At 43.6% G+C, this 13329-nt stretch overlaps 1 protein-coding gene across 1 annotated transcript in view; it reads left to right on the top strand.

Moving 5' to 3' along the window:
• Nucleotides 1-1665: 1665 nt before the first annotated feature.
• Nucleotides 1666-13329, top strand: part of ENPP2 (ectonucleotide pyrophosphatase/phosphodiesterase 2) — a 72026-nt gene continuing 60362 nt past the window's right edge. Inside the window, 3 exon segments of the mRNA XM_059865977.1 lie at nucleotides 1666-1727; nucleotides 1729-1813; nucleotides 1815-1874. Coding sequence (XP_059721960.1) covers nucleotides 1666-1727; nucleotides 1729-1813; nucleotides 1815-1874 — 207 coding nt within the window.

The raw sequence follows: 13329 nt of genomic DNA, 5'->3' as shown, positions 1-13329 counted from the left end.
TGACAGGATCTATGCAATAGCTCCTCAAAGCTTTGATTTTATCCTCCTTCTCAATGTTCCCCCTCTTGAAAGACTGATGTTGAAGGAAAGGGCTGTATGGAATAGGGAGGATGGTTGGGGAGATTTCACAGTGGGGTTTGGGGTTTTTTGGGGGGTGGGCTGAGATTTATTTCAGCACAAGAGATTTGCTTTCCTAGCATGCTTAGGAACACCACACTTAACAGGAGTGATGCAGGCTGTGTGTGCAACGGTGCTGAGGGAGTGGTGTATGACAGAGAGCCATGACTACACTCCTGGACCTGGCTGGGACTGTGAGCACCTTTTAAAACTCCTTTCCTTTGAAATAAACATGCATTGTGACCCGTGGTCAGTGAGGGCCTCAGTCATCCAGAGAAGATGCTCTCCAGAGAGCTCAGCCATTAAGTGTGAGCAAGTTGCACACAGTGCTCAGCATACACATAGATCTCTTAAAGATCTATAACTTGACAAAATGAATGAACTTGGTAGCAAGGAATGAATGTATTCATTTGACAAAGGCCGTTCTTCCTGGTCCCCAAAATCTGGTCTGTTGCTCCAGGGTATGTAGGCCTGAGATCTATTTATGGAAAGGACAGATAATTTTGGTTAACATTCATATAGAAAAGAACACATTCTTTGTTTTAATCTCAAAAATGTTCAGTGTGTTTTGCTGCAAACTAAAAATAGATTTAAAACTCCCAACTCTTTTCAGCACAAAATGTCAGTGCAAATATAAGTTTGTCAGAGCAATAAACAGCAAAAATCAAGGTCTTATAAAGGAAAATTTGGCTAACCTGAGAGTCACACTGCTATTAACTTTCCCTGTAACCTAATAAATAATCATTCTGTGGGCCCATCACTTCACCTGCAGCATTCACTGCCATATCCCAAGGTAAAGGTGATAAATTCTGTTTCACCCCTACACCTCCAGCCCAGCTAGCATGATATTTGGACTTCATGCATGCTGTGTATTGACAGCCACTATTTTATACCCATTCAAGTAAGAAGCCTTCAAAATACTTAAAAATCACAGTTAAATTAAGCAATTTTTAAATACATTTATTCATAATAAATATATTTAATAAAATTTAGTGAATTTAATTTAATAAAAGCCACTCCAATCACATCAAAAACCCAAAGGCCCCGCTGTTGTTATCTGGATGCATAAATTTAAAATTATATGTACTCTATTCTAGCAAAGGTGGCCTGAGCTTGGACGTGTTTGGAAGTGCTAGTGAGTGGAGGCTGGCTCAAGGCATGGGACTGGAAACTGGGGTGCTCTGCTTTTGGGGTACTCTGTAGTTAAATTCCTAAAAGCAGAAAAGGCGCTCCAGATAGCAGATCCTGGTGAAGGACTTTGCAAAGTGAAGAAAGTAATCTTATCCATTACTGAATATCTCTATTAAATGATGAGAAAAAGCTCAGCACAACCTTGTTATCTGCACATGACCTCTTCCGAGGCATCTGAGGCGCAAAATAAAATAGGAAAAAAGAAGGACAAATTAAGCAAGGGCCCGAGAGTTCTGCATTTGAAAGCAGAGCTTCAGGACATGGACACTTTCCAAAGAACTATTTCAGGCAAAGGTCACATGTATGCATATAAAATCATTCCTGAAAGCAGCGCCTTTGTCCCCCAGCTATCTCCCAATGGAGCCATTGTCCTGCCGGGGCAGCTGGCACCCTGACTTCAGCCACGCCGCACCGGGGCCGGGGAGCGGGGCAGCCCCCGGAGCCGGCCCGGGCCGCGACCTCCCCGGGACATTCCCGGCCCTGCGCATCTGCCGGAGCCGCTCCGGAGCCAGCGCCAAGGGCAGTTTCCACGCCAGGCTTCAGACATGGAGAAAAAAGACCCGCTGGTACGGTAGGAGCATCTGTACTCCCCTTCTGCCCTGCGTGTTTTTCTGGCTTGCCAAAGTAGCCTTGAATAAATATCATTACAAGCAAAGTCAGCTATTGAAGTAGCATGAATTGGTTTTGCAGAATGCAACTCGGATTGGGCTTTGGCAATTAGGAAGTCCTTCCAAAATGCATTCAGGGGTGATGTTGAAAGTCCCCTCGTTCATAATAAAAAATATTATTTAATGCACAGAGAAGAAAATGTGTTTTGGAAACCATAGTAGTTCTTGTGTAGCTTGTTTTGCCTCCTGAAGAGACCTCCTCTCTTAACCTATTTAATATAAACTGCTTTTCATATATATTCTTACCTTACAGCAATATCAAAATTGGCATCCACCACACACATGAGCAAAGTATCTTGTGTTTTGTTTATATTTACCTCCTACAGTATTAATATTATGCAAGTACATAAATAAGAGTTTAGAACTCCTACATCACTTGGCTTTTGATTTATATTAAGATTTCCTGTGTCTGGAGCTTCACTGGTAAAGTTCTGGACTTGAAGGCAATCTGTCTCAATAAAGTTCCTGTTACAGGTACTTCTCCCTAAGCCTTTTTCTCCAGGGGAAATATATGGATTTCTTTAATTAGGGTAGTCACACTTGAAGTATCTGTATTTTTTTCCCAAAACTCTCTAGGCCACAACTGTAAAGTGCTGATTAGAGAGACAAATTGGATAAGGAGCAATGAAACACTTCATGCCTCATAGTTCCTCTACTCATAATGGACTCATAATGATTTTGATTATTCTGATTTTGAAGTATTAGTCTTGGGTCCTTATTTCAAGTTTCTTTTGCTTCTGATTTGCTTATATTTTGATTGTGATTTGCTTCTAATTTCTGTTGATCTATGCAAGCTTCCTGTCAGCATGTGTCAGTGCTGTGCACACTGTTCCTTATTGTCACCACATCTGTGATGGAATCTCTGAGCTCTGCAAGTGGAATTGGGACACTGACTTGTCCATGAAAAACAAAACAGAGAATTAGGGCATTTCAAAGGTGTCGGTTCTGCCTGAAGTTTATAGAGTGCTCCAGCCCTCCCCACTGGACCTGTGGGGAGGTGGGTAGGGGCTGGCAGAGAGCAGTGGCTGTGCCTGCTGGATAGGGAGAGATACTGAGGGGTTGCCTGTACCTAAAAGGAAGCAAAGGTGACTGTGCCCCTAAGACTGGCTGCCCACAGAGGACCTGCTGTGCCTGTTCAGGGACAGACAGAAACACTTGTAGACTAAGAGCTTCTCATGAAGTGCAAGGCTGGGGAAATGTTTCTTCTTAGGAGGCTGGCCTGTATAAGATGTTAAGAAAACAAAATAGTGCTCTATTTGTGTAGCAATATTTATTCTACAAAATCTTAGCTTATTTCAGAAGCTGTAATATGAAGGTTAAACTATAAGTTTTATGTCACTGTGGCAAGGAGTTTTTCAATTATTCATCAAAGATGCCAGCTGGGTTTGAATGCCAGACAGCTGAAGATATGTTAGCATCATTCTTGAAAGCTGGAGCTGTTCATAGCAGTGCCTACACTGCACCAAAGAGTGCCAAATGAATCCTTTGACATTAGCTGAACTGGAAGTGGAGGTAATGAATATTTGTGAGAGATGAATGAAGTGGTGCATGATGCTCCTCCTGGCAGTGCTGGGGTTAGCAGCAGCTTGTCCGAATGCCCGTGTGTTATTGGTAGTGCTCATTTATGGCACTTCCCCAGATTAATGGACCACTTATGGAAACACATCAAGCCTCATATTGCTGACACAATCTGTTTTTCAGGTGCTTACAAATCTGACAGCATCCTTGACCCATGCCTCACCTTGCTGGATGAGAGGTTTTGAGCCTCCCGGCACAGGTCTCCCCATGCCACCCACACCAGCCCAGCTGGGATGCACCCTCCCTTGTGCTCATCACTGGGTGAGATGACAACTGTGTTTGTAGAGAGCCAGACCAAATGATCTCACAGGCTTTCTTTGTCTTAAAACCCAGGAAACTCTGTGTGCTCCACACAGTTAGAATAAAAGAGAACAGGGTCACTGTTGCTTTGGTACACAAAAAAACCATAAATATGGAAATAAATACATATTGGCTCTATCACTTTTGGGGAACTATTTTCCTATTGTGTACAGTTGCTTAAATTCCATGAGATTCATGGTAAATGGTCTTTTGTCCTACAAGGCTTCATGTTTCAAAACACTGAAGTAATGAATTGTTTAGAAGTTCTAGTTGATAGTGCTGTATGTGAAAAATTGGATAAAAAGAGATTAAAACCACATGATAATAGCAGGTATGCTCAGCTCCTGTCCTCTTGCCCTAAGCCAGACAGAACTGTTCTCCTATTGCATCCATGGCTGGGAGATTGTGTCCTCAGATACCTGCTCTTCTAATCCAGTTCTTAGGCAGCTGTTTACTTTTCATTTCTTTGTGGGGCTTCGTGCCCTCCTTCCATACTGTTTTTCTTGTGAAATAACTCAGAAGTCTTGTCCAAAATCTTTCCCCTTTGTTAATCTAACTTCATCATTTCTTGAAGAGTTTTTTACTGGAAAGTTGTGTTGGGTTGGCCTTGTCTGGCTGCCAGATGCCCTCTCTCATTCCCCCTCCTCAACAGGGCAGGAGGAGAAAATAGGATGGAAAAGCTCATGGATTGAGATAAAGAGAGGAAGATCACTTTCCCAATTAGTGTCATGGGCAAAACAAACTCAGCTTGGTAAAAATGAATTAAATTTGTTGCTATCTAAAATACATTTAGGTAGTGGGAAGCAAATTAAAAAATTGAAACAGCACCTTTCTTTCCCCTTTTCCCAGGTCTTCATTCCTGGTTCCTCCACCTCCACCTAAAATACCAGGCAGCACTGGGGGGATGACCAGTCCAAAAGAGCCCCTCTCTGCTTCTCCCTCCTGCTCACACATCTCCCTGCCCCGCCCTGGGGCCTTTCCATGGGCCCGGCTCATTCAGGACAAACCTGCTTCTCTAAGGTATTTTCTGGTGGCTGCAGGGGAATCCCCACTCTGCTGCCTGGAGCACCTCCTCCCCTCCTTCCCCAGCGACCTTGGTGCCTGCAGAGCTGTTTCTCTTACTTTCCCCCTCACTCACCACTACCTGCACAGCGCATTTTATCCTCTTCTGGTTTGTTCTACCCGAGGCGCCGCCATCTTGGCCTCCTGAGGGGCTGGTGCAGGCCTGGGCCCGGCCTGCGGTGGGACAGGCTGTGTCTGCTCCATGGCAGCCCCGGCCCCTCCACATAATGCACTAGTGCTCATGTTTCTGCATTCTCACTCTCTGCTCTTCTGTGCTCTTCTGTTTCCTTTTTTTTTTTTTTTTTTGGTTAGTTAAAGATTTGAACCTGAAAGACTTCTAGTTTTGAGGACCTCTCTGGCTTTGCTGCCACTTGGCTCTTCACCAGTTTTATCTTCCTGGTTTTTATTTTGAAGAGTTCTTGGAAACCCATCCTTGTTCATAACCTAATTTTTTCTTCCCATGTCGTCTGAGGTAGAAATCTCCAGAAACACACCTGGGACATGGCCAGGGCTGTTCCTAAGTCTTCCCTCCCACAGCACCTGCCTCCCTTCCCCCTCGCTGAAATGTCACATTACATTTTATTCCCTTCAAAGATTTCTGTTCCCTGCTGCTTGCTCTAAATGGCATGTTCAGCTGAGGTCCTGCATCTCATACCTGTGGTGCTCAAAGAACTTGGGATATTTGGATTGTCCTGGGTAATAATGCTTTGTTCATGCAGGCTTCTTGATCTATCCCAAGTTTAAAGCTTCTGGCTCTATACTGGCACATGTGGCAGTGGAGGTGACTGCTGGGACATGGCAGGATGAGCTGCTGAGGCTGCCAGGCTGCACATGCACTCAGCCAGCACCAGCCCACTGGTTCCCAGACACATCCATCCAAGGGAATCACTCCAGGTTTTACAGAGAGCCCTGCGCAAACCTGGGACAGGACTGGAACGCTTCCCCTGCGCAAACCTGGGACAGGACTGGAACACTTCCCCTGTGCAAACCTGGGACAGGATTGGAACGCTTCCCTCACCTGTTTTGCAAACAGCATAACAAAGCAGAGGGAGGAATACAGCCCAGGGACACCTCATCCCACACCCTGAATTTTCAATTAGTTGACTACAGCAACTGGGCTATGCAGAATTGCCCCAGACTGCCTAATTTAGTCCTTGAGGCAGGAGACTTTGGTGCAGCAGGATGCACCAGCACTCACGACAAATAGCAGTAAAAAGGGCAAAGACACTGAAGTGAATTCCAAGGTAGGAGTTACTATCCACAGGATATTTGTGGATTTGAACCTATTGCTGTGTATCTAGCCCTGCTGAAAAATATTTTATGTAGCATTAGCTTTATGTCTCTGGTGCTGTTGATGAATGTGACAGCTTGAAAACCTTTTCTGGCCAGTGACAGGAGAAAGGGGGAATGGGGACAAGGGTTTTTGGAGCTGCAACAGGATGGTGGTGAAGAACCAGTGTTGTGGCAGCAGCAAAGGGGGACCAGCCCTGCACCAAATTCAATGTTGGAGCTACCACAGGGGACAGGGAAACTGTGATTGCAACTGCAAGGACTGTAACAAATCAGTGCCCCTCCAGCTGGACCAGCCCATGGTTTGGTGTGTCAGCATTGGGCTCAGATGTGAGTTGGATGGCGGGAACTGGCGCTCATCTGTATCAGGACCACTGAGGGATGGTCAGTGCAGTACTTAAAGACTTCACAGGCTGTATAAATAGAAAATATGGCTTGGTTCAGCCATCTTTGGAGAAAGAAGAGTATGAGTTTGTGGCTGCAATCTGCTGCCTGCACCAGGTGACGCTAGAATTGAGGTACGGCTTCCTCAGTTGTTTCAGGCATTCCTCAAAGGCTCTTTGCACACCCACAATGAATTTTGGCTGGGAAAATCATAAACATCCATAAACATGAACATGAACATAAACATGTCCATAAACTGGATATCCAGTGGATGAAAATATGCTAATTATGAGGGTAAGAGAAAATGTACAGATGAAACAATATTTTGTAAATAATTAAGTTGCCATCACCCATAAATGCCTGTTTTTATTTCTTTCCATGCTGAGGCTGAGCAGATAAAATGGCAGTGAAGACAATAGGCAAACCCCAGAAAAGATCACCCCTCCAGCTTGGAGAGAGGGCATGCTGTAAGATGGGGTGAAATTCCCTTGGAGCTGATGATTCTTCATCTGGGAGAAATGTAAGAAGCCCTTAAGTGCCTTTGGGATCTCTAGAATAACAGGATTTCTTTCCCTGCTCAGGGGAACAGCATTTCTTCGTATATTCTTTGTAAATGACAGGATTGTACCAGAGAATCTGTCCTTGCTTACAGGAAACAACATGAAGGGTCCCAGTGTCATCTGGCTGCCAAGTCCAAAAGCACTGATCCAGGTCATTTGTGCTTGACTACATAAATTCAGTGCATCTAAAGATGCTCCACCGCTTTGACATTCTCTAACATAGAATGGACTTGTGCAGTAGAGTACAATGGAAAGAGCATTAGCAGTAGGGGTGAGATCACAGGGATGTTTTCCTCCTTCAGTCCTTACAACAGCAGGAACAAGAAGGAGATTCCATTTTGGAGTCTCCAAAGATCTGTATGTTGTCTCTTTTCACCCTCAACACTAAGATGCCTTTTTCTGCCCTCTCATTGCTCTGCCAAGCCAGCCCAGCATTCCCCACAGATGGCAGGAGATGGCTGTGACAGTTGTGGGGTATTGGGTACCCTTCATTTACTGTGCTGTCCTGGCAGCTGCTGTTGGCACCATTGAGCCTGGTTTGTGTGTTGAATCTGACACTTCTCCAAAAGTTTCCTGTGCCTCTCCCCTGTGCCTTCTGTCCTGCAGTCTGACTGTACTTTCTCCTGCACTTATACAATGGGGTTTGGAGTTTGCCTTATTTGTTTTACTCATAATGCATCAGAGTAGGAAGCAATAGAACTTATCCTGGTGTTGTGGTTTTTTTACTTCTGTACCTTCCAAAATCACGCTGGAATTATCTGCAGAATGAAGCAGATGCTTCAGCAGGTTTACACTCCCAGCAAACAGGGGTATGAACATGAGGTTATAGTCCCACACCATTTTCAAACCAGCTTTCACAGCTTTAGCTACCACAGAGGCAGTTTGTGCTCCTGTTCTGTCTCGGTGCAAAGGGAACTCAGTTCTCACAGCGGTAGGGGGGCTCCTCCTCTGATGACTTCAGCTGTCACCTGAACATATTGCTGCTCCTTGCCTCTCTCCATCATCCATCCTGGCTTCTTTGCCCAAAGTGTTGGGGTTTTTTTTGTTGTTGTTGTTTTAAAGGTGATTTTATCATAGTCTTCCTCCTCTCCCAAAAGACTGAAATTTTGAACTTGCACATCTGAGCTGGGACAGCAGGCACTGGAGGCCCTCCCTGCAGCTGGTGAAGGAGATGTCCCTGCTCTCTTCACCAGTAGTTTTCTCAAGTCTTTTTTACATGGGTTAGATCACGTGTTGCCATCAAAGTTGTTTGGTTTCAGTGTCTTGGAGAAGGGTTAGCCATGGACAGTGAAAAGATAATAAATTAAATATTTTTGCAGGCTCTCTGTGGATGCCCAGGAACATCTGTCTCTACCATGGAAATCTTCAACAACTATAATTTTAAGCTGGTTTCAATCTTGTCTGCTGTGAAAAGGACATTTACCAGGTCGGGGAGCCTTCTCTGAAGGCTGAGCAGAGCAGAGCTGCTGTTGGTCTACAGGAGTCAGCAATCACTAAACCAATGAATTGTTTCTTTCTGAAAGTTTTGTTTTGCTAAATAAAAAAACAAAATGTGAGTTGAACAAAGCTTAACTCAGTAAGATTATTTGCTTTAAAATAATGAAGAAATCTATTAATATTTAAGTGGCCTGAGTTTCCCTGCAGTTTATTTGTTTAATCCATTAGAAAAAAATACTTTATTTCTTTCCAAAGTTTTATGCTGAGAAAGTGAAAAAAGTATTTGCCTAAAACCCCCTGATAATCCTTATGCAAACCAATGCAGAGTTGCATATTTTTGATTACTAGCATTTTTCTTCATTATTTTTATATTGCATTCCTGCAGACTTTGAAGTTTTTTCAGTTACACATTATGATAAGGGTTTTTTAAACAATCATTCAGCAATGGATCACGTTGTTTAGTTGTTGAAATGTTGTCTATACTTTTCTCACCCATAGAAAACAGGGAGTACTGTTCCAACAGGATGTTTTTCCCTTTGTGCTTACATTTGTCATCTTTGCACTTGGCTGAAATCAGAAAAAAAAAAAGTGACCTTCAACTGAACTTGTGGTGACATGTTTCAACTTAAGAAAATTTGTGATGCTTGGAAAGTGGCCCATCTGTCCGAAATGACCCAAAAGCAAGATGCGATTGTTTTACGCTTTTGTGCTTTGCCAGGCAGCAGCAGATGCCTGTTAAGAAATGCAGGGTGTTTAGTGAATGCTGAGGTGACAGCACTCCCCTGGGAGCAGAGGGAGTGGGGGGACAGCAGAGCTTGTCCCTGCCCCCTCCCCACTCCCCTGCCCACAGATGCTCCTCAGTTTCTGGCAGCAGCAGCAGTTTGCAGCTCACTGTGTCTCACTGCTGCCAGGGCTGAGGACCTGGGCAGGAAACTCATCCAACTGTAAAACCTGTCAAAGGAAGGGAAGTTTCTAAACTGTTTTGATTTGCAGTGTATCTCTAGAAATGGTTGGGGTGAAAGGATGGAAGACATAGCAAGGACTTGCCAGTCTGCTAGGACTGGTGGTAGACATTAGGTATCTGGATTCTATTTGCTGTGTTTATTTCTGTTCTGAAGGAAAAGGCCAGAAAAGCCAGTTATTTCCAAGGTATTGAAATATCTCACCCTTCTCAACAGCTAGGGATACCTTTAAAAGATGTGTCTTTCCACTATGAGATAAATCAGTACGCTCAAAAAAGGGCTGCAGATGGGATTAAGTTTATTAACATGTTAGCTGTGTTCCCATTTTCCCATTTCTATGGGAATTCCCAGATGGGATTAAGTTTATTAACATGTTAGCTGTGTTCCAATTTTCTATGAACAAAAGCCTGTACAGTTCCTGCTGTATCTTCTGCCACATAAATGTTCATGTGGCCAGTGAATCAGACCATGCAGTTTAGGCAGCATTTAATAATTGTTTTTCTCTTTAAGAAGACATCTCTTCTTCATCAGCTGTCCTAATTTCTCCAGGATTTCCTTCTCTTTGTGTTGGTCTGATTGCATTTAGTGGTGTAGACCTGTAGTCCTTATGCAAATAAAATAGATTTGCTTGAGTCAGGCTCCTGCTCATGTGAAGTAGGCTCAAGCCGCAGAAGGCCCTCAGCTGTTTGTTTTTTTCCTTGTCTTAACTGCAACACTCCCACGGTCGGTCTATGTTCATACATTTATTTATCATAAAAAAAAAAAGCTTTAGGTGGAAACACACATCACCATAACAGCAGCCAATTCTTCAGCCTTAGAGGCCTCTTATGCATAGAGCCAGGAGGAAAATGTGCCCACCTGAAGGCATGTCCCCACTTGTGTGGGAATCCTCTGTTTCCAGCCTGACCCCACTTTGATCTTTCTGAAGTACTGATGCTGCAAAAAAAGCCTCAGCTGCAAGCAAATTAAGAACAATACTCCTAGTGACATATCTCTTTAAACTGAAATCAAATAGGATTCTGCTGTTTTGAAAATATCAGTGGTTTGGGGGCTTTTTTTTAGATTAACTAGCAGAAAGATATTAATTAAAATATTTGTTTTTTGATCCAAGTGCTGAAAACATGAAAAAAAGTATTTCAAACAAACAGAAACTCTTGTTTGCAAAGAAAACAAAGTAAACAGTATTAATTATATCCACATTTTACTTGTAGGGGAGAGACTAGCACTTGGAAATTTTTAATCATATCCAAACCTTGACCTTGAAAATGTGCCAAAATAGAGTTTGAGCTGAGAGTAAATGTAATCAAGTCAGAGAGATGTATTACAGGGTTATTGTAGAAGTTCTCACAAGAAGTTTTATATACCCAGGAGATTCAAAGCTAATATTCTACTGAGAAAGGATTGAACATGTACATAAAAATTAGAAAAATAAACTGGAAAGATTATTTGAGGTCTAGAAAACCTGCTTTTTACATCTTTAAGTAGCTTTCCCATCCTTGTGGGGTTTTTTTTGGTCTTTGTTTAGTTTTTTTCACTGTTGTTTGTTAGTTTTTGTTTTGGTTGGATTTTTTTTCTCATTTAGCTTTAATTCATTATTTTTAAGAGGTTATGGTTTTGTGAGATGAAAAAGGCTGTATCACTTGTAAAATTCAAATAAATTAGCAGTGATTGTGTGTGGCATATGCAAGGTACCATGCAAGGCCCTTGAAACCTCCAGACTGCTGTCTGGGGGGAAGGTGGGTGGATTTCACACCACTAAATCTACAGCTCTTTGAAAAAGACCAATGTAAAGCTGTTAATGGGCACCTGTGACACCCATATCAAGCACTGGAAAACAAGAGTGAGGACTTGAATACACAGCTTTTATGGGCTGTGCTAAAAACACATATGGGTCCTGTGGCTCCATGTTTCACTTCTTCATATTTTCCCTGAAGATTTTTCATCACAGAACAGTTTTTATTCTGCAGTTGCTAGAATTTTTTTATATTACTATCTTAAGAAGTACAATTCTCCGTGCATTTTAGTGAAGTGCTTGAGCTGCTTCATAATAATAATATTGTCCAGAAACTGAATTGGCTTTATGTTAGTTTCTTTGAAGATGAGGAAGGCATAGATATGGAACTGCTGTTAGTGCTGCTGTTGTGTGTGGCTTGCAGTGAGAGGTGAAATATCCTGCATTGGAGTGGGTGGTGTATTAGCTGTGGTACTGCTGGGAGAGAGACAAGCATTCAAGCACCCAAAGCTTTCTCCAGGTCACTGAAAACTCCTCTCCTCTTTCCAGCTGATCTAGCTCTCCTGTTAAAAGACATAACCTCGCTTATAAACCTTGTTCTGCTTGTGCCACCACAAATGGTGATTGTGTGTGGAGGGTGCACCTGGGCCAAGACCCCTCCACAGGCATCATAGGCAGCTTCTGGAGCTGCAGTGCTGTCACCAAATCCACAGCCCTCACTGAACTGCTGAAGCTGTTGTATCTGATGTGGGGTGTGAGAAAATTTATTTCTCTACTGCATTATGTCCTCCTTTTTCTCACCAGGCTGCTCACCAGCATTTCAGTCATCCCAGTGAGTATACAAACGTATTACATAAGTAAAGCAGAGACAGGGACTTGGGTCCTACCCTGGCCAGTGTTTCCTCTTCTGTCTCTGGGTAGGCAGAACTCAGATTCAGCCAGGGGTGAACCCACTGTCCCTGTGTTTTGAGGAGGACATGTACATGAGGGTGAGGTGAGGTGAGGTGTGAGGTGAGGTGAGGTGAGGTGAGGTGAGGTGAGGTGAGGTGAGGTGAGGTGAGGTGAGGTGAGGAGGGGTGCAACATGCTTTGCTGGTTGACGTGCTGTGCTGGCGGTACTCAGTGAGTTTTGGCTGTATCTGGGTGCTCTCCACCCAGCCCTGTGAACCCTGCAGGCATTATATAGGATGTTCAGAAATGTTGATGGGCCTATATGTGCCTAAGGCACTTGGTGCTTCAGGGGCTGGGCTGCAGCAAACTGCAATTTTGAAGACTTTAATTTGTCCATGATTGTCCCTGAGGGTCTGGCACTGCTTTATGGGTCTTTTTAGCCATGAAAGTCATCCTCAGCACAGCCCTCCAGGGCACCAGGCACTATGATTTGCATACCATTCCCCTCGGGCAGTGATGAGCAGACAGATAATTGAAGACTGGTGGTGTTTTGAGAAACTGTGGTGAGGAGGGTGTACTTTCATGTGAGCACAGCCTGGTTTGTGGATCTCCCCAGGCTCATGGGGTAGCTGAGGGCATAGATCCTCGGCAGTCAGTCCTGTGCCTTCTGAAGTTCCACCTGAATGTGAGGAAGAACTTACTGTGAGAGTGACTGGAGCAAGCTGGACCAAGCTGCCCAGAGAGGCTGTGGAGTCTCCTTCTCTGGATATATTCACCATCCTTAGAAATGTGCTCTAGGGAATCCTGTTTGATTAAAGAGGTTGGACTAGATGAGCTCCAGTGGTCCCTTCCAACTTTAACCATTCTCTGAGACTGTAATAAAAATGTGATTTAAAGTCCTTTATACATAAGAATCAGCTCTGCTTGATATGTTGTGCCTCTCTGACTTTGTTAAGACTCAGGGTGTCTTCAGTAAGGTACTCAACTCTTCCCATGCTCACTCTGACTGTTGGAAGCTTATTTGTTTTCCCAGTGCTTATACCTGAGTATGACGGATGTGGCTACAACTTGAATTTTTATGGTTTGTCCAAAGGTTTTGTTCCTTGAAATTGCTATTTTGTGCACTCAACTGACTGTTTTTCTTGGCCATAACTATAT

Source organism: Haemorhous mexicanus, chromosome 1 (assembly GCF_027477595.1).
Source record: "Haemorhous mexicanus isolate bHaeMex1 chromosome 1, bHaeMex1.pri, whole genome shotgun sequence".
Lineage (NCBI taxonomy): Eukaryota > Metazoa > Chordata > Aves > Passeriformes > Fringillidae > Haemorhous > Haemorhous mexicanus.
This window is presented reverse-complemented; position numbering and strand designations above follow the sequence as displayed.